At 38.9% G+C, this 22,500-nt stretch overlaps 1 protein-coding gene across 4 annotated transcripts in view; it reads right to left on the reverse strand.

Moving 5' to 3' along the window:
* Positions 1–22,500, reverse strand: part of ablim2 (actin binding LIM protein family, member 2) — a 134,679-nt gene that overhangs the window by 73,417 nt on the left and 38,762 nt on the right. For all 4 annotated transcript variants that reach the window (XM_059354209.1, XM_059354207.1, XM_059354208.1 and 1 more), the window contains exon 2: positions 7,902–8,066. In XM_059354209.1, coding sequence (XP_059210192.1) covers positions 7,902–8,066 — 165 coding nt within the window. The remainder of the gene's footprint in view (positions 1–7,901; positions 8,067–22,500) is intronic.

Genomic DNA, 22,500 nt, shown 5'->3' on the forward strand with positions numbered 1-22,500 from the left:
TTTTATTGTTGATTTTATGTACAGCACTTCGGAGATGTTTGTGTTGTTTAAATGTGCTATACAAATAAAGGGGATTGGATTGGATTGGATTGACAGACTTCAGCTGACCAGGCATGGGACTTTATTATTAAGTCATTGGCCATAATATTGTTTCGGACCTAAAATGTCTTTAAAATAATGATAACAATAAATAATGCAACGACCAAAAATAGTAGTAATCTTTTCGTTTGTAGAAATAGTTCAAAAAAAGAAGCTGTGGCAGTTGGCCATCACACACAGAGACGATTAAGAGGATGCGGCAACTCGCAAGTCATGAGGAGCTTTTCACCATGTTTACCCTAAAAGGCCTACTTGGTAGTCTGGGGCTACCAGAGCTCCACCTACAGCTTTGTGGTGATGTCATAAAAAACTCACTGGCCATGTGTATTTGTTGTTATCGGAGCGGGCAGATTAACATCTAGAGTCTGAGTTACTAGCATACGTTACTATGTAGCACCGTAAGGCCCAAAGTGAAATGTAATTCTGAATTTAAAAGACATAGAGTGAACGAATACATAAGCTCAGTTGTCTGACATGGATAGCAACAACCCAATGCAACAGTCAATAGCAATCCAGCTGCTACTGAAAACAAATGTTTGCTTTGGTGCTAGCGCCACAGCTAATCAGTGACTGATGATGGTAATGGACTGAACACATTTAAAACACTACTATAAGACTACCATAAGCAGAAAACAAAGAGGTACTAACAGACGCTATTGGCAGGTAGCATCCACACTAGCGGTTGATCGATACAGGTTTTTTAAGGTCGATGCCGATACCGATTATTGTGACATCAGCCGATCCCCCGATATGTGCTGCCCATTTTTTGGGGCCAATTCTTGTCGCAGATGTTGCCTTTTCTCCCTCCATTTACATGATAAAAATGACACAATGATAACAAATGTTACACAAGTGTCAATTTAAACAAAAAAAGAAAAATTTATTAACAAAACAAACAAAACATTTTTACAGTTGGATAGCAAACAATGTGTATGTTGTTATAGGGCTCGAGGTGGTGGCGCCTCAGATGAGTCCACATATCTATTAATTTTTAGATTTTTTATTTTGGCATTTTTCATGCTTCATTAGATAGACAGATAGAAAGGGGAGACAGAGGGGAGGACATGGCATGTCCGCGGCAGCAAGGACTCAGCTTTAATAGTAGGCGCTCTACCAGTGTGAACCTCCGGGACGCACCTGAGTCCACATATTTGATGTGTTTTTCTTTTTTGCTGTATCAGCACCCAGCTCACCAGCCTTGCTTGGTGTTGGCTCAGTGAAATGGGCTAATTGATCGGCGAACGCACGCACATATTGGCCGATGCCGATACAAGTAAAAAAACGCAAATGTTAGCCCAATATATCAGTCTACCACTAGTCCACACAGGCCATTTTACCATCACAATAATTTCTAAATTGTTTTATTAAGTTGAAAATGCTGCATTATTCTGCTATAAGGGCAACATCCATGGCTCCTTCTGGTCCAAAGTGGCGCCAACCAGGACCTAGCTCTCAGCTTTGTCCAAGGGCCTGAAACCTGGGCAGTGGTCGCATCTAGACACGGGACGGTCAAGTTCAGCTCTGCCACAGTTGTAGTGGTGCAGCGGGGACATGATCCGCTCTTCATTTTTGACTTGGTATAAGGTAAATATTCTCCGGAGACAGAGACAAAGACAGATGACACATCCAGATGTTAAGACATGGCTTGTAGGGTCTGAACTAGCTCAGTAGGGATGGAAAAACAGCTATGGTCAGTAAAAGGAGTCGTCACAGGTGTAAATGCTAAATGCTTGTTTGCGAGGGCTCCAAAATGGAAGCCCACAGCAAAAAGCTGACTATCCAGGATGTCTAATGAGACTTACTGGCACAAGGATCAACCTCTGGTAAGCAGGTTAGGTTGCACTCATTTCCTCCTGGTTGGTGATGTTGGTAGCGATTATAATATCTGCTGTCGTTGTTGGCTAGCTAGCTCCAGCGCTAAAAACAAGCCAGGTTATGCTAGCAGCAGGTCAAATTGTACTCTCTGAATATCTTACAACTTAAGATATGAATGTCCGATTGCCTAAGTCTTACTATGTTGAAACAGAGATAAAAAAAAATATAAAACAACAAAGATCAAAAAGTGTTGCATAAAATATGGCTATAAACTGAATAGGAACATCAATTTTTCACTTTTTAACTGAGCATATTTATTACAAACAGATATAACCACTCTTGTGTTTGTGAGGGAGTGTGGTGAATGGGTGTGTGAGAGTGTGTCAGATATAAAGGAGTCTTTCTGTATTATTATTCCAACTCTAACACTCTACATTTACTGTTTTGGTTGTACGCTTGCCGTCTTTAGGGTGTGACCACATATTTTACATTTGAGTATTCCAATGCTGTTTGGATGATGTGATGGCCCTTCACCAAGCCCAAAGCAAAAACAGATTAGGGAAAATCTCTGAGTGGTTGCCTGGCTGTTTTGTCTGTACCCTTTCAGCAGACATAACAGGATGTATAGGGAAAGGCACAGTGGTTTACTAAATAAATTACACTTCCTCTACCACACAGCTACCATGAAAACAGCAAACAGACTTCACATTAAACTCTCCAAACCTTGTTGTCGGATGAATTATTTCACGTTGGAAGCAAGGTATCAGTAATCTAAACATGAATCAATTAAACAGTTTGGAATGGAAATTTTAACAAAACTATGACTTTTCTATACGTAAATAGAGTATAACATGTTAATTACACTTTTTATATCATGTTTATTTCACAATAATTGTTTTTTTATTTTAATTTTGTCTTTTTCTAAACGTGTGTTTTGGAGCAAGACAGATTTTTTGCATGGAATCTCTAATGGTGACTCCTTTTGGTCATATTTACACAAGAAAGAAAGAAAGAAAGAAAGAAAGAAAGAAAGAATGAAAAAAAGAAATTGTTGTAAGGCCTGGACCTTTGGAGTACCATATATCAGTATAAAGGTTCTACTGATTCCTGCTTAAATGTTCACCCATTTAACAATTAGACGATTAAATACTGATGACACAAATGTGTTTACCATCCCCTTAAACCCAGATTATTAAAAGCTTGAGCTTTCATCCCTCTAAGTGGGCGGGCCTTTATAATTTTGCTTTATCCACGCCCACTTTCATTAAATGACCCCATTGTATACTTTAACAAACTCCTCCTACAAATTTAACCCAATTGACTTCAAAGTTGGTCAGCACCATTATTAGACCTTTGGGATCAAGAGTTATTGAAAGCTTAACCGATCATCACACTATGCTGGCGTGGCATGGCGGCAAAATAGGGCTTCTCGCCATAAAACACAAGACTGTATTACTTGCCCGTACATTTACCCAAATTTCTCACGTGATGAGGGTCCAGCCCTGAACACACCCACATGTCAATATTGACACACAGTCATAGCATATTTTTAGTAGGTTTCATGTAGAGACACAAAAACATATGTATCATGTGGAGATGCACCAAAAAGCCTCTTGGAGCCATACCCCAAACCCAACAGGAAGTCGTCCATCTTTAATTGAATATGGCATTTTTGGCGTTTTTCGCCTTTTCACGTCACAACGAACGCCTTTGGGATCAAAAGTTATTAAAAGCTTGACCAATCGTCATCGATGTGGGCGTGGCATGGCGGCAAAATATGGCATGCATGATGAGGGTCTATCAATGAACACTTCCACATCACAATGTTTGCAGTCCTTTATGCTTTAATCACGCCCCCTTTCATAACTAGTGAACCGTTTGTCGAAGAGACTTATTTTTGATTTTGAGTCAAGTAAAAGATAAACAAGGATATACTTTAGGTTGGCTACCTTGGGATTCTCAAGTTGCTTACACAGCACACTATGTTTTCAACTTTTTACAGTGTGTTTTTAGTGCATCAAAGTTCACTGTAATATATTTGTTGCTTAAAAGTGTCTTTTTCAAATACCTTTGAATTTAATTCTATTTTAATACCTATTGTCATGGACTCATAGAACCCATTTTTATTCAGATATGTTAGAGTCAGAGGTCAAGGGACCCAGTAAAAACACCCATGGAAGTTTAAGATTTGTTTATTCGTCATTGCATATCACTACACAATGACATTTCTCTCTTCAAACTTTGAAGCATTATTTAGCCCCCTTCCTGACAAGATATCTTTTTTTTCTTCTAGTTTTGAATGACACAAATGTATTTTCTATAGCATTAAAACTAGAGTCCACTAATAGCCAGAACTTATAGAGTCATTGGGGTTTCTTGTCATTGCAGCAGGTAAATCCAGCAATATTTAAACAGTGTAGTGAGGCTGTGTTTACTATTAGCAGCAGAGCGAGGTTGGTACCAGGCCAGTGCTAAAGAGGCATGAGAACTCACATGACTGCAGTCCTCTTCTTTGCTCGGTGTAAATTTCACAAGGCGAGAGGAGAGTTGACGCTTCCTCATTTCAGCCCTGGCACTGTTTGCCCGCTGGCTAACACCCAGACTGGTTGTAATTGGCAGTAACACAGCAATATAGTCAAGGGTCACTGGCTTGATTCTCCTCCAGGTTAATAGTGGGGCAGAGGTGAGGCAGATCTTGATATGTGTGTTTGTGGACTGTAAATGAAAGACTCGAGGAGAGAATGTTTCACCTGATTTCATTATAATCTGGCAAACATAAAGAATGTGCTAAAAGAATAAAACTAACTTCTATGTGAGCACTATACTGTGTTGGACTTGGCTCCTCACACTGACTCAGATGTCTTTTCATCTCTTTGATGTTCAGGTTTGAACTGCAGATTGAGTAATCTGAACCCAGTCAGCCTGCTATGGTTTATTTTGTTTCCACCGCTGACTTCAGATTCCTCCAAGTCCACATCTGGATGTTTTAATAGCAAACTGCCGACCATGACTCCCCACCCAACCCCTGGATAATCAGCACATTTATTAAAATCCCAAATTATAAGCAATTTGATGGGCTTCATTTAGAGTGATAAACCTCCAGCTGATCCATTATTTCTGGTCAGGACGACTGACTCTATGCACAACTGGACCTTAACCCCCCTGTGTCCCTCCCTCATCCCAACCCCTCCCTTCCCTCTTATGTTGTCCCTTTCTGTCTGTCTGTGTGTTATCTTCCTCTTATTCAATTTTTATTATTAGGGCCTCGGGGCAATCGCACCGAGCACTGGTCCCATACAGCAATAGCTGTAGGGACCAGTGCTCGGGGCGAGCACTACTGTTATACTGTGGATTTCTTCTTATTCCTCTTCCGGACGCAATTTCGTCCCGCTACTAGTCCTGCAACTTGAAGAGTTGCAGGACAAATTATACATCAAAGCGTGCGGTTTGATCGGGATCGGTGTGCTATTACTTTTCTCTACAGAATATGAATTTTTCGCGACGCATAACATTACTAGTAAATCTCTGAATAATCTCATCATAGTGTACACACACCGGCAGTAGCCCCCAGTGTGTGTACACTATGATGAGATTATTCAGAGATTTCAAACAATTAATACTAGTAATGTTATGCGTCCCCCCCCCTCCAATCAGATTGTCGCTCACAGGGCCGTGGTCGGGTTATTATTGGAGTAAATAGACGGCTTTAGCCTCTACTCTAAGCATTTCTGAGCGCCGTGAGCGCGTTTATATTGGAGTCATTGAGAACCCAGACCGTTTCATGAACCTGGTCTCACAGGAATCCGTGAAATAGCCACGGATTCGCTTAACTCAAAATCCGTGGAATAGCCACGGAATCACTCAAATTTCCGTGAAACTGACACGGATTTCGCTACAATGCAAGTTAATGACAGTCATATCCCGTGGCTATTCCATGGATATTTTTTCCTATTGGTTTGTTCCAAGTCACGTGACTTTCAAGGTCCCAGCGGTCAGAACAAAAAACATGGCGGACAGTTCTCTCATTTTTAGTGAAAAAAAATCAATATTTTGACTTAGTTTCTGCATATAAATGGATTTTGATCACATTTCTAGCGAGAAATATATGTTTTATTTTCTAAATCTTCACTCAGTGAATGTACATAATCACTTTGAATGTTGGAATAGCCACGGGATATGACTGTCATTAACTTGCATTGTAGCGAAATCCGTGTCAGTTTCACGGAAATTTGAGTGATTCCGGCACGGATTTTGAGTTAAGCGAAATCCGTGGCTATTTCACGGATTCCTGTGAGACCATGTTGGTTTCATACAGACGTGGAAGGGGGCCTTTTGCGTCAGTATCATACGTCTAGCGGTGTGACAAATCATCTGTATTTTACGCATTGGAAGGGCTAACATGTGTACCTAGTTGGGTGGATGCAGTCGCTGTTAAAAAGAGACTGACGATTCCATAAGAGGCTAAAATTGCCAAAAAAACTCACATTGTGAGCTGTGTAGCTGGACTGCAGTGGAGTGTGAAGACTGAACCCAGGGGTCCACTGCCTGCGTGAGTGCACACAGGCCATAAACTCACCAAGCTGCTGACACTGTAGTGACACCAATGGTGACTTAGCAACCACAGTTTGTGTTGACGACAACAGCGGTCTGACACAAGACTCGTGCTGAGAGTCCGAGCTGGGAGGAGCACAAACACATACTCCTATAAAGTACGTCACATGCAGAAAGAAAAAAGAAAATCCAATACCCGCACCCACCCACAAGCACACATAGAACACACGTTTCAAGTATCTAACACTTGCAGCTGCCCAACCCGAAATACACACACACACACACACACACACACACACACACACACACACACACCAACCCCCTCTGTCATACAGTCATTCATACACAATTACAGACACACTATGTAACCCACACTTATCTCAGTAACTGATGAGACCTGACTTCAGTATTGACTTTCTTAGTGAATTTCCTCTTATTGCCAATATATCAATAAAATAGGGCTGACCTGAATGAGCTGTGGCTATTGCCACGCAGATAAATATTTCAATGCTTTTTGGGGTGTTTTTGTTTGTTTGTCTGTTTTTTTTTAAAGAGTGAGACACGGAGCACATCCTGTCCATTGAAACAATAGAAAAGCATCAGAAGAAGAAGTGACTGTCGCAGCAAGGAAGACCCGAGAGGACTGTTAAAAAGTCAAAACCTGATCCCGGCTGTCTTCAGTGGTTTCCACAGGGCTTCATACCAGACTCGGAGCATTTCAGAAGTGGAGTGTTTTGCCTTGCTAGAACTTGCTGACTTGCAGATTTAGTTAATTTGGTCATGTTCCCTTGATATTTCTGCTATTTGTGCTTCTACCATAAGTAGGTAAGAAAATAGGTAAAATGGTAAATGGACCTGCAGTACCTGCAGTAACTATGCAAAGATAAAATAAATAAAATAACTTTCCTTAAAGTTTTCAACTTCTGAAAGCTTCATATTGTCATTTACCCTCTTTTCCATAACATGATTTGATCGTGATTGTTTGAGTATTTTAGTTTTTCTCTTAGAAAACAGTCCTTGTTTTAGCAGTAAATTGCCCTCATTCATTTATGTTTTATTATTTTTAAAGTCCAAAACAATAGGCTTTCTCCCACCCCATTGTGGGATTAATAAAGTAATTAATCTTAAAATACTTGGTCAAACAGATGAGATACATTATTGTGTTTATCTTCATAAAAGTCCACAATCCGATAGTTTTCCCAAAATGGTCCCTGTTAATATCAATTTATCTCTGGAAGTATTTTTTCTACTTCAGAAAAAAGGTAGTTATTACTACTTGCTTTAGTTGGATATTCACAAAGGGTCCTTATTACTGTTGTCTGTTCTATTTGCTATATTTCTGCCAGACTCACACACAATCTTCTCTGAGCTTGTGAGAGTGGTGGGTTGTGCGGTGACGGTGAAAAGGTGAGAAGTGATAGCTGGCTGTTACATACTTTTACAGACGAAGCACTTGATGTGGAAGTGTTTGTTCTGGACCCGGAGCGCCTCTCCTTTGCACGGCTTCCCACAGTTCTGACAGGGGATGGGTCCTCCTCCGCCTGGCTTTTGTTTCTGCTTCTGCTGCTCCAGAGGGCTGTGGACAGCCTGCTGCTGGAACACTGCAGGACACAGGGAGAGAAACAGTTTACATCTTATTCTAGAACATACGAAGCCACACATAAAGACAAATAGAATAGAATAGAATAGAATAGAATAGAATAGAATAGAATAGGATAGGATAGGATAGGATGGAATAGAATAGGATAGGATAGGATAGGATAGGATAGAATAGAATAGAATAGAATAGAATAGAATAGAATAGGATAGGATATGATGGAATAGAATAGGATAGGATAGGATAGGATAGAATAGAATAGAATAGGATAGGATAGGATAGGATAGGATAGGATAGAATTTGGCCTTTCAAAACACTTATCAGGGACCCCTTTATTAATACATCATATTTTTTTGTTTTGTCTCCATGTGGACCAAGCACTGTCTCTTTACTTTACTAACACATAAATCTTGCTCTCTTTTTTTTACCCATTGCTTTAATCCAAAAATATCCAAGTCACTTCGCTTAGGATGTCACATCAGACAAGGATATGAAATTTTTTATTTATTTATTTCTACGTCTTATTTTATTTCTTTGACTCTCCCTCTCCCTCTCCATCCCTATCTCTCTCTCTCTCTCACACACACACACACACACACACGCACACGCACACACACACACACACACACACACACTCATTAGCTACAAAACCTACAGATTCTATTTGAACACTGATATTGCATGAACATCACAATGCTGACAAGTTCCCAATTATTTTCCCAGCAGCTACTCTCCTTTGCTCCACACAGGGTGAAAAATGATAACAGCAACAATGAAAGCCTTAAAACAACACAACTACATCACTGAGGTGGAGTCACACACACTGTAAAAACCTGACATCTCCATCCTAACAGCACCACCGCTACACCTGGCCCTCTGCCCCTTTCATCATAACCCTGGCTAAATATGCTCATATAGTGAACAGCCTTTCAATTCTGACTGGGGCAACCACCAATGAAAAGCCCTTTGTGTTCTCAGGAAACATTTGCGTGGTCAGACCGGTTTCATCAGGCCTCCATAGTTACCAGTAATTGGGCTTGGAGAGAGAGAGAGAGAGAGAGAGAGAGAGAGAGAGAGAGAGAGTATTCAAGAACCCCTTCTCTGATGAACACCCTTCTTTTACCTTTCATTAGGTGTTAATTGTGTGTTTTATTGGCACCATATTTTGAGATTAAGTTAAAGCTACAATGTGTTACTGTTTCTACTCCCTATAGTGTGGAAAAATAAAGGCACAGCCTGACAGATTTTCCCAATAAAGTGAAAGGGAAACTTCATTTAGAGTGCACAGTGGTTAAGGACCAGGCGGCAACCTCCTGGTCTGAGCAGGGAGGCAAACCAGGAAGTGCTTTAAGCTGAATTCTACCGAAAATTCCAGCAGGGGGTGCTAAGTTTGGCTGCAGTAAGATTTCTGTCCATTCATTTCAATGCGAAATGAGAAAACTTCCCACTTGATTTATTACCTCAGAATTTATTTTTAGGAAGAAAATAAAAGACAAAGAATCCTATGATTTGGGGCGTGGCTTTCTTTGATTGACAGGTCACTAACAAGGCAGAGAGAAGCAGAACAATATGTATCCACGGCAACGTGTCAATAAAGTTATATATAAAGTTATATAGATATTAAAAAAAAGGACGTTTACCGGTTGGTCTCCTATAGTATCAGTTGCCAGATATGGTGGTCAGTGATAATTGTATGAAACCTAACAACCTCACTATGATAGCAAGACTGCAGGATGCTACATGCATAACTATGTCTGTTGGCTGTTTTTTGCCAAAAAATATTTTTAGCAAGTCACTCCCACTAAACTGTTCAATTGATATACAGTTTTAAAGTGCGCTACAAGGTTCGATTTTCCAATAATATTCAAATAGTTTCCAGCAAATATCAATGTTCAATGTGTAGCCTATGTGCTGGATGGTGTGGTACCTTATGAAAAGTAAGTGTTTTATGGAGTTGTAGACGTTGTAGTGGTCTGCATGTAATGTGCAGATTCTGTTATTCGCTATTAGCATGCTAAGCAGAGATTTAGCTTTAATCACTTCTTATGTTGCATTACTATGTAATTCAGGGATGACAATAATGTTGCTTTGTGTAATGCCCAGAATCATTTGATATGAGATACTTTCATGCAATATAGTATATCAGCTAATTGGGTTCATGTTAATGTACTTTTAGTGCAGCATACTGCGGAATGTGCTATCTCACAATTAGCATGCTAAGCGGAGATTTAAGCCCTTTCTTCCGCATCAGTTTGATCCATTGAAAACAGTAAAAACAAAACTTTATTAACTGACAGCTTAGCATAATACGGACGGAAAGATAGCATTTCTGTGTTATTTAAGGTTACGCTAGCAAGAGGCATTAGCAACACTATCGCTGCGTGGATTTGTTTGGCCGAATGGCAATTCACACCTTAATCTCCCACTATACAAATACATACTTCTTACGGGCACTGCACTAGTGTATGAAATGCACTCTAACCATGCTGCCAAGCAAATAGCATCTTGGTGCTTCTGTGCTATTTGCAAGTATGTAAATGAGGTTTCTATGAAACTGTTTTGCCTCATTGCAAAAACAGTTAAAGTCACCATCACCGGTGCTATTTGCCACAGGCAGTTGCAGGGAAATTAAGAAAGAAGTCCACACTGCCATTATCTGAGTTGTCTAAACACAGTTATTTTTAGCTATGACACCTTGAAATGAATTAGCTACTTTACTTGGAGATTTTGAGGCAATCGGTTTCCTAACTTTTTTTAAGTAAAGTGAACTTATTACAATTTACAGTGTACAGGTTTAAGTTGGCACCACCACCTATACCCACCATACACTCTCATACAAACACACACACACACACTTGGCTTGTCAGGAGAGTAAAAACAGCCACCAGTTTATCCAGACCTTCTGAGCAACACATTCTTCCACAAGTTTTACGACGACCTCTCACCAACCGGAGGAAACAAAGCCATTTTCAGCTTTTTACAGCGCATGTGTGTATGTTAACATATTCTCCCACACCTCCTAAAATCTCTTACATCATTTTATTTGGCTATAGACCTAATGCCTGACTTTCAAAAGTCTAAAATTCCCAAATGAAATATTTTTTCAAATAGAAAGTGAAAAAATGTACTTAGGTGATATTGAACATTCTTGAGGCAAGTAAATATAATTAAAATACACTACCGGTCAAAAGTTTTAGAACACCCCAACTTTTCTAGTTTTTATTGAAAATCAAGCTTGTTTTTTATTGAAAATCAAGCAATCAACAGCTTGAAAGGGTACAAAGGTAAGTGGTGAACTGCCAGAGGTAAATAAAAAAAGGTAAAATATAACGTACATTTCAGAATTATACAAGTAGGCTGTTTTTCAGGGAACAAGAAATGGGTTAACAACTTAACTCTATGGAGTCTTGGGCTATTTTGTCCATTTTTTAATTCTTTTCATGTCTTTGTAAGTCATTTTGTGTCTTTTTTTGGTCATTTTGTGTCTTTTTTTGGTCATTTTGTGTCTTTTTTTAGTCCTTTAGTCCAACATAAAATGTGATTTTGAATCTTTTTTTTTACTTTCAAAACACTATCATGCTCAATAAAGAATTTTAAATGTTGCAAATGAGCATTCATTTCAGAGTACACTGAGACATTAAACTGCATCATTTTCAAATAAATTCTTGAAAAGTTGGTGTGTTCTAAAACTTTTGACCAGTAGTGTATATTCATGGAGTTTTCTTTGCATGATGCTAAAATCCACAGAGCAGCTTTCATTCAATCCATATGTCTAGATTACCATCTGATCTCTGACTTGAAAATGTGCCAGCTTCCAAATTGACTTAAGACATATAATAGGGGAAATAGGGATTCTGGAAATTGTTGCCTATGTTCTATTGTCGGTAGAAGGTGGGGCTTTATTGAGTTGCATGTGGGTATGTTAAGCAATAAAGACAAGAATTTAGGAGGGGAGAGTCTTTGTAAAAAAAAAAAAAAAAAGAGGTCTGAGGCCGAGTTGATTGCAACCATGTGGAAAACACAAGCGTCTAAAAGCGAGAGGGTTGGGAGGAGCATATCGGCAGCAGGGATTGGTAGTCACAGGGGAGCCTGGAGGGGCTCTGCCTCCTGATCTACCCAGTGTGCATGGCTATACCCTTGCACCTGTTGGGGGAGATCAGTGTCTTTACTTCCTGTTCAAACAGCAAATAGAAGAGGAGGGTGGAGATGAGACGATACAGGAGATGATCTGCTGGGCCAGATGTAGAAACCAACAGCCTGTTCCAGACATTCAGGCTGCCGGTAACCAAGACAGTTGTAATGGCAGTAATGGCCTTGGGTAAGGGTCCAATAACTGTGGTGAGCAGCTATTTACATTTGATACAGTTAGGTGACAAAATGAATAACGAGTGGTCCATTCGATCTATGGTGAATTGCTGCTTTCACGTCATTCAAAGGGTTTTTGGCAGGGCGGCAATTTGCATCTTAATGTTTCAAGCAAGGTTGTAATAGTTTTGGATTTTTCTTTAGTTTTAGTTTTAATTTCGTTGTGAATTTTTGTTTTCAAATTCAGTTTTAGAGTGAGCTTTTTAGTTTTAGTTCAGTTCTTATTTTTTGAAAATGCTTAGTTTTAGTTTAGTTTTTATTAGTTTTAGTGTTAGTTTTAGTTTTTTTTAATGGGCTATATGTTGGGTGCCAGATTCATAAAATGTTTTGCCTTTATTTCCTTTGGTTTATCCATCTCAGCCCCAATAAGGTTATTAACTCTTACAGTTCCAGGTGTTTTGAATTTTGGTTCTAGTGTAAACATCCCAGTCTCAGTAAACATATTCACCATGTGTTGCATGTTAAAATAGAAACACTGAATTATGAATGGAAAAAGTTGACAAAAAAACGAAAACTAAGGACATTTTCACGATAATTTTAGTTAGTTTTAGTTAGTTTTGTAACACCACAATACAGTTTCAGTTAGTTATCGTTTTTTTAAAAACTCTAGTTTTTATTTTTATTTCAGTTAACGAAAATGTTTTTTTCAATTCTAGTTTTCGTTATTTCGTTAGTTTTCGTTAACTATAAAAACCTTGGTTTCAAGCATTTAAAAAAAATCCAAATAATCAGGGTAACAATCTACATTTTGCCATAACTACATTTTCCCCTTAGTCTGATGAGGATGGTACCATCCTCGCTGTGTCCTCAAGTCCAAGTCCTATTCTTAGTTTCACATAGAGCTGGGCGATATGGCAAAAAAAATGATCACAATATGTTTTTTTATATTGTCCGATCTTGAATATCATCACGATTTTTTTGATTGTTTTTAAACTGCCACTTTCAAAGCATCTGTACTGAAAACTAAAGACACTAGAGATTAGTTCAATATGTTATTAACACACAAAGTAAATTACAAAGCAAATTAAATAAGCTGAGCACAGAAAAATATAAAAACAATTTTTACTCAACAGTACAACAAATATTGAAATATATAAAATAACTCAGTGAACTACTTTACAGTCCTGAGTGTTTCTGCAGGTATAAGACCCAAAATAAATAAATTGTGAGGTTTGTTGTTGTTAGAAAGCCCGCGCTATTAATGTTTTGCTAACTTGTTTATTGAACTAAGTTCCATTCAGTAATATCTTGTTTCTCCGTAAGTTTCTATATGTCCCACACCCTTGAACGTACCATAGCCGTTCCATCGCTATTGAATGCACCATACCTGTGTGTGAATTGCCGTGCTGTGAATATTAGTATCTCTCGATACAGAGGTGGATAGATTGTAATTTCCTTTGCTCTTTCCCAACATTCACCTGTCCCTCCCTGGTTTATTGCTCCAAGTCATGGCTTACATCATCTATTTCTCTGCCCGCAGCTCCACGTTCGGTCTTTCTGTTTACTTCTCTGATTGGCTGTTGTCACGCACATTTCCGACCTGTTTGATCGAGTAAATATGTTCACAGCTGATCACCGTAATCGACCTGAAATTTTTCGCGATCATATAATCGCCTAGGCCTAGTTTCACACTGTTTATTCTAGCAGGATGGCTCCCACATTTACAAATGTATCTCCCAGCATTCCAGAACCAAGACATAACTGAAATAACTGAAAACATGTCTTGTATTTTAGATTCCTCAAAGTAACCACCCTTTGCTTACTAGAATATAAGACATGTTTTCAGTTATTTCACACTTTTTTATTAAGTCCATAATTCCACATGTGTTCATTAAAAGTTTTGATGAATCTACAATGTAAATAATCATGAAAATAAAGGAAACGCATTGAATGAGAAGGTGTGTCCAAACTTTTTGGCCTGTACTGTATTTTGCACCAATAATTTTCTGACCTATTCTACCAACTAGTAGTAAAGAGGTTAGACGATTTCAATGTTCTGTGCTGTTAAAGGAACACTCCACCATTTTTTCATATTAAAACATGTTATTCGGTCAAGTAAGACGAGTTGATACAGACCTCTTGCGTCTCAATGCGTGCACTCAATCACCCTGGCGCGCGGCGCCACTTGGCTAGCACTTAGCTTAGCCCAGTTCATTCATTAGGATCCAAACAGATGGACAGTAAGCAGCGACCAAACTCCTACACGTTTTCCCTATTTAATATGGCGGAATAGCACTTGGGAGCACTTCGACTCGGCGCAGTAATATCATCTCTTCCGCTCCCTTTCACTTCCGTCAGGAGTGATGATATTACTGCACCGAGTCGAAGTGCTCCCAAGTGCTATTCCGCCATACATTATAGTTATCCTTTTTATCCGCTTAGAAAAGCGCCACGTCTTCTCTTTTGTGTCGCCATACTTGGTCGTTTAACTACTCGTGTAGCTGTATTTAAATAGGGAAAACGTGGAGGAGTTTGGTCGCTTCTAACTGTCCATCTGTTTGGATCCTAGTGAATGAACTGGGCTAAGCTAAGTGCTAGCCAAGTGGCGCCGCGCGCCAGGGCGATTGAGTGCACGCATTGAGACGCAAGAGGTCTGTATCAACTCGTCTTACTTGACCGAATAAAATGTTTTAATATGAAAAAACGGTGGAGTGTTCCTTTAAGGAATGGCAAATGAGAAAAAAAAGAATGTTTTCTCTTAAAAGATTGAATAGGGGAATAAGGGAGTGGACGTGGCTGATGTAATGGGTGAAGTAATGAATTTCCTTTCTATAATTTATAAAAGAGAGTAACTGTGCAGTGTGCAGCAGCATACAGAGCCCCTCCCCCTCCCACCTCCCCCTGCTCGGGCCGGTGCCCTTTCCAGTTGTCCATATCATCAGTCAGCCTTTCTGGTGTCTGTTCTCTGGCTGACAGCCACTTCTGATTTCGTTGTCCCAAAGGTCACAGCCAGGCAGGCAGCTATCTGAGCAATGCAACACTACGTGTCTGTGCAGCATACAGTCACACCACTGGAAGCCTCTGGAAACACACTGACCAATGATGTAGGTTTGCAGCGTACCACCCATGCTCATACACTATAAAACTGCCTAAACATAGGCATGTGGCTTCATCATTAGGATTTATTACAGCTCTCTTTTTGAGAAAAAACAGAACTGAAAGACACGTTAACAGAACATGTGTGTGAACTGAGAAGCTCCCAACTCATCAGAAGTCCACCTGATACGGCATTGTCATCAGCATATTAAATAAATAAAGACTCATTAAAAATAAAAAAGTAATGGCCCTAAAATGGATCCTTGTTGTACTCCCTTCTACATCTTTTTTTTTTTTTTTTTTGCAAAAGTACATCTAAAGACCAAAGAGAAGAAAACAAGCAGGTGCTCTGGCAGCAACAACACACAGGGCCAACATGTTCCAACCTTCCAATTTCGCTTAACTCAAAATCCGTGGAATAGCCACGGAATCGCTCAAATTTCCGTGAAACTGACACGGATTTCGCTACAATGCAAGTTAATGACAGTCATATCTCGTGGCTATTCCAACATACAAAGTGATTATGTACATTCACTGAGTGAATATTTAGAAAATAAAACATATATTTCTCGCTAGAAATGTGATCAAAATCCATTTATATGCAGAAACAAAGACAAAATACTAATTTTTTCGAGGTACGTAACGTACATTTTGTTTTGTTTTTTGCTAGCCAAAACTGACATCCCAGTTAATGCTAACATGAATTAGCAGCAGCTTCTCTCAGTCAGGTTGAGGTGTAGAGAGGCTGTAGTCAGTGATCAGATCCCTCTCCTCCTCCACAGTCCAAATATGGTCTGATCCCCGTATCGGAAACAAGATGGCGACGAGTGTAATGCTGAACTCGAGGCTTACAACGGGCCACAAACCAATGGGTGATGTCACGGTCACTATGTCCATTATTTATATACAGTCTATGGATAAAACTGAGATGGAAACGATTTTTGCAAATAATTTCTGACAAAGCAAACCCACCACCAGTATGGGTAGCTGGGTAAGGGATTTGTTCCTATTCAGCTCCAAGGCCTGGCTCGGTGTCTGCCCTCCAATAATCCCAGGTGTTGGACAGAGATGAGGTCAGGAGTCTGTGCAGGCCAATCAGTTCTTCCAAACCTAATAGAGAAGTTGGCTCTGCATGCAGGGACACTGACATGTTATAACAGGAAAGGGGAAAAAAGTGCCAAGTATGTCATCAGTATGCCCATATTTTTTAGTCGTAGAGTGCAATATCCCTGTTGGAATTTTGACATAGCAGAGATGATCTGATTCCTTTACTATATGAAATCAAGAGATGGATAATGTGCTTTTTATGCTGATTGGACGCTGTTTTTACTTGAGGCAACTACATGGAAATGTTGTAGTAGAGCCAGCTGCAGTAACACGTGAGATCCAATCTGTAGGCAGTGTTTGTTTGTTTGTGAACCACGTGGAAGGAACTTTCACTGAGTCATCTCTCACAGGAATGGCAGGAATCATGTTTTCACACAAAGACCACATTCATTAGACAGCACACTTCACTTTCAGCCACAAATACAAATGAGGACAGATTTGTTATTGTTAATAATGTTTATGGTTAGTTAGTATAAATAGTTTAAATTGAAGTTTGTTAGCATGAGTAGCACCATTTATACTAATATATCCAGAATCAAAACAAGCTTAAAAGGAAAACAGTTAACTTGGTTCATTTCCTACACCTCTCTGTTTATCTGACATGCCCTTGTCTTTATAAGGGCTGAGCCAACAAGGGTGCACTGGTGTCATTTGGCAGTGGGGTCAGAGGTCGGCTCTCTGTAGTGCTTGACCTCAAGGTCAGACATAAAATGCTGTTGGGGTCAGATTGCAATCGTGACAGCACAGGTGGATGTCAGGGCTCTCACTGCAAAAAACATGTGTCTAAAACTAAGATAAAAACACTAAATCTGAGGGAAGTTATCTTGCTGCATGGACAGATAATTTCACTTGACAAGATTTCTTGAATTAAGATTGTTAAATCTAGATATAAGCATGTTAAACGCTTAAAATAAGAAATTCACCCTTAAAACAAGATAAATGATCTAACACTTCTAAATCTAATTTTTTTAAAATCTTGGTAAGAACCAAATAATTTGCCATGCTGAGTTGGAAGAATTGACATTATAAAGTTGATTCTGTATCTATAGTTATATAAGTGAGGTGTTCATCTTCTGTTTGTACTGCAGGACTTGTTTTCAGTGAACCAGGCATGTAGGCTCTCTTCCTGAACTAATTCGATTGGATTTAGGGTGCAAAGGATTTGCGCATCATCACATTTACTTTTTTGGAATCATGGTTGCGCTGTGGATTTTATTAATAGCATTTAAGTGCCATAAAGAGGCTGTTCTTTCTAAGTTTAGACATTCAACAAAAAAAGTATATTCCATAGATTTTGGAGGCAGACAGACCTCAGTTTTTGTTGTGTACAGGATGATTCAGTAATTTGCACATGTAGCTGTGTTTTCATGTTATATATGTAGTCCAACAGACTTTCTCGCCAAAACATTGTGAGAATGACAACATGCAATATGGTAGAAAGTAAGCTCACAAGATGGATAAAATTACAAACATTTGTTCTTTAATTTTAGTTTTGTTACAGTTAATGTCTTCATAAGAAGTTCTTGGAAATTGGCTTTATGCCATCCTCAATGCAATGCAAAGTGATATTATTCAATGGCACAAAGTAGTGTTTCCTGGACATTGTACTGCAACTTTCTCAGTATATTTGCAATGCATTCCAACACAGATGAGAAAAAAATAAAATGATTTTCTTCATGGTACTGTGAAGAACCCCTGCAGACCGGTTCTCTTTAGCAACACCTCAATGATTTTACACAGAACATTCATAACAATTTGTCTTTTAATTGTTTTGAAATGGAAAGTAGAAAAACACCATTTGTTTATTCAGATTCATGATCATTTAGGTAATATTCTATTATGTCGTACATTCATTGGTTTGTCCATAAAAATAAGGGAAACACACAATTTACATTTCCATGTCCATTTTTTCACGTGTTTACTAAACAAAAAGTGAAAAACTCCAAGGTCAACAACTTAACCAGCACATAGTACTCATGCTGTGGTAATGTGACCATTTGATCCCCTGCCCACCCTGCTGTCTATGCAGATGGTTCACAGCAGGAATACTGCAGAGGACCATGGGATCCCCCACAGCGGAGGGAACACTCTATTTATAGGAGGTGCTGGAGCATGGCTTATTGAAAAGGCATTTGAGATATAACTGCTCGTGTGCTCCACTGTGAAATGGACTGAGATTAATATTTCCCCTTATTGTATATGCCTTCAAGGGCTTTTAATATCAGTGTATTAATGTAAGTTGTTGTACTGTACACCGAGAATGTTTTTTCTCTACTGTTTTCAGTGGAACCTGGTCTCACAGAAATCCGTGAAATAGCCACGGATTTTGCTTAACTCAAAATCCGTGGAATAGCCACGGAATCGCTCAAATTTCCGTGAAACTGACACATTTTTAATGAACAAAATGTTCAAATAAATTATTACTAGCCACCTGTCAATCAAAGGTAGCCACGCCCCAAATCATACGATTCTTTATCTTCTATTTCCTTCTAAATGGGGCCATTATTAGAACTATTAACATCAAATTGTCTTGAAGAAGATTTTTTTACTAGCGATTAAGACCATAGTGTTGTCCTAAAAAAAATTCTGAGGTAATAAATAGTGTGAGAAGTTTTCTCATTTTGCATTGAAATGAATGGACAGAAATCTTTCTGCAGCCAAACTTAGCGCCCCCTGCTGGAATTTTTGGTTTGGTTTACCTCCCTGCTCAGACCCGGATGTTGCCGCCTGGTTTTCTCGCATTGACTATTTTTCTAAAAAGACTTAAAAAGCTTTCTTTATCATGTGAATCTTAAAAATGTGCAGGAGAACTGGTTGATTGAAACACGACTTATCTTCCCTAACCTTGACCAAACAGTTAGAAAGCTGGAATGTTAAATTGACATTGGATGCTTAAAGGAACACTCCACCGTTTTTTCATATTAAAACATGTTATTCGGGTAAGTAAGACGAGTTGATACAGACCTCTTGCGTCTCAATGCGTGCACTCAATCGCCCTGGCGCGCGGCGCCACTTGGCTAGCACTTAGCTTAGCCCAGTTCATTCATTAGGATCCAAACAGATGGACAGTTAGAAGCGACCAAACTCCTCCACGTTTTCCCTATTTAAATACAGCTACACGAGTAGTTAAACGACCAAGTATGGCGACACAAAATAAAACATGGCGCTTTTCTAAGCGGATAAAAAGGATAACTATAATGTATGGCGGAATAGCACTTGGGAGCACTTCGACTCTGCGCAGTAATATCATCACTCCTGAAAAATCTTCTCCCCTCAGGAGTGATGATATTACTGCGCCGAGTCGAAGTGAGACGCAAGAGGTCTGTATCAACTCGTCTTACTTGACCGAATAACATGTTTTAATATGAAAAAACGGTGGAGTGTTCCTTTAATGAAAAATATCTTTCTTCTTCTGTGATCATGTTAGCACTATTGAGAATTTGACTCATTGTTCTTGGTTTTATTGAGAATTATCAGCAGAGAGAAAGACAGAGAAACAAAGACAAGAGGAGAAAGTAGTGGCTTAGACTGGGCTTGGGGACAATGACATGGCAAAACATTCAAGCAAAAGAAAAACAGAAAATCACTCTCATCATTACCCTGTCTGGTGAAAGTGCTGTATCACAGCAGGGACCATGTGACTGCAACACAGATGCTGTGATGCAGCAGAAAATCTGTGAGCAGCTGAGCATGACACATACACGCATGTGTGAAAGATGCTGTGCTAATTAAATGACTGTTCAAGACAGCTGATTGGGAGGAAAGCGAATGCCAAGGAATGAAAGAGAGGGATCGGAGCTGCCTGGTTGCAAACCACTCATTTTAAACCAGAAAGAAACAGCATGACTCATGAATCGAGCCTCTCTGTAGAAAGCATTGTGTCAGCTGTTTAAGCTGAGCTGGTACAGAAACACTGGCAAATGCGTAGCAGGTTTAATATCTGAAGGAGAGAGGCCAGTCCAAACATACAGACCATGTCAACATCCACAGCTCACTGCTACTATACAGAGATATATTCTACACTCATATACACTACCAGTCCAAAGTTTTAGAACACCCCAATTTTTCCATTTTTTAATTGAAATTCAAGCAGTTCAAGTCAAATGAACAGCTTGAAAGGGTACAAAGGTAAGTGGTGAACTGCCAGAGGTAAATAAAAAAAGGTAAGCTGAACCAAAACTGAAAAATAATGTAAATTTCAGAATTATACAAGTAGGCCTTTTTCAGGGAACAAGAAATGGGTTAACAACTTAACTCTATGGAGTCTTGGGCTATTTTGTCCATTTTTGAATTCTTTTCATGTCTTTGTAAGTCATTTTGTGTCTTTTTTTGGTCATTTTGTGTCTTTTTTTTAGTCATTTTGTGTCTTTTGGTGTCTTTTTTAGTCATTTTGTGTCTTTTTTTGGTCATTTTGTGTCTTTTTTTGGTCATTTTGTGTCTTTTTTTAGTCATTTTGTGTCTTTTTTTAGTCATTTTGTGTCTTTTGGTGTCTTTTTTTGTCATTTTGTGTCTTTTTTTGGTCATTTTGTGTCTTTCTTTTAGTCATTTTGTGTCTTTTTTTAGTCATTTTGTGTCTTTTGGTGTCTTTTTTGTCGTTTTGTGTCTTTTTTTGGTCATTCTGTGTCTTTTTTTAGTCATTTTGTGTCTTTTTTTTAGTCATTTTGTGTCTTTTTTAGTCCTTTAGTCCAACATAAAATGTGATTTTGAATCTTTTTTCTACTTTCAAAACACTATCATGCTCAATAAAGAATTTTAAATGTTGCGAATGTGCATTCATTTCAGAGTACACTGAGACATTAAACTGCATAATTTTCAATTAAATTCTGGAAAAGTTGGTGTGTTCTAAAACTTTTGACCAGTAGTGTACTTTGCACTGAGTAAGTAGAAGGTCAATTTTATATGAATGTATTCATTGCCATGGTTCACTGTGCATTGACAGAAAGAAGTTAAATATGCCTACCATTCCATGTCTTTACTATTGTTATAAATTCGACCTTTACATTAAAATTATTAGAAAGATAACTGCCAGCAGGGTAATGCTGGTCAACTGACTAATACACAGATGGTTTATTTACAGGTCCAGAATAGTGACGGGCGTCGCTTTGACTGCTGACACCCAGCCAGCCATGACATCACACACCCAGGATACACTGTCTTGGCTGAGACTGAGACACAGCCTAGCGCCTGAACTGAAGTGTCTGTGTGCATGTCTACACTACATACCTGTAGGTGTGTATGCATGTGGAAGTACGTGCATAACAGCATTTTCATTTTTGGACATTTTTGCTGTTGGTCATAGTTTTAATTTATTAGAACAAGACTAAATACTGATATAAAATAATTTAGAATGTATTTCTGTCCAGTACATCAATGCCAAGTATGTGTGTTTGTGTGTGGAAGCATTTGGCCTGTGTGTGTGTGTGTGTGTGTGTGTGTGTGTGTGTGTGTGAGGCTAGTTTTACATGGAACTGGGTATCGGTCAGCTGTAGAAAGTACATTTACTCAGGCCAATAGATTTTCATTCTGAAATAAGACAACCAAAATTGGAAAAAAGAGCTGTTTCCCAATTTCCATTCATTTATTGATAGGTAAAAACAACAAATGCATGACCTTGACTATAAGTACTTGTATCCGTGCAAAGTTTGTCACTACTGGGGAGGAGATGTTTCCCTAAAACCTGAGATTCAAACTTACGCCAGGTAAGCTGGATTTGGTATGTCACAAAACCAATTGCTGTCTAATATGCAAAAGCAAGAGCAAAAACTTGAAACCTTCAGCGCAGAACGGACTTGTCAGTTCATGGAGTAAAAACACACAACAACATTGTAGCAGATATTGTTTTAAGTTTCAATATCACTAATCATGTGTCAGCCACTGCCACTTATAAGCTAATAGCTTAAAGATGCTAACGACACATACACTCCTCATTT

The sequence above is a fragment of the Centropristis striata genome, chromosome 17 (assembly GCF_030273125.1).
Source record: "Centropristis striata isolate RG_2023a ecotype Rhode Island chromosome 17, C.striata_1.0, whole genome shotgun sequence".
In the NCBI taxonomy this organism is placed as follows: Eukaryota; Metazoa; Chordata; class Actinopteri; order Perciformes; family Serranidae; genus Centropristis; species Centropristis striata.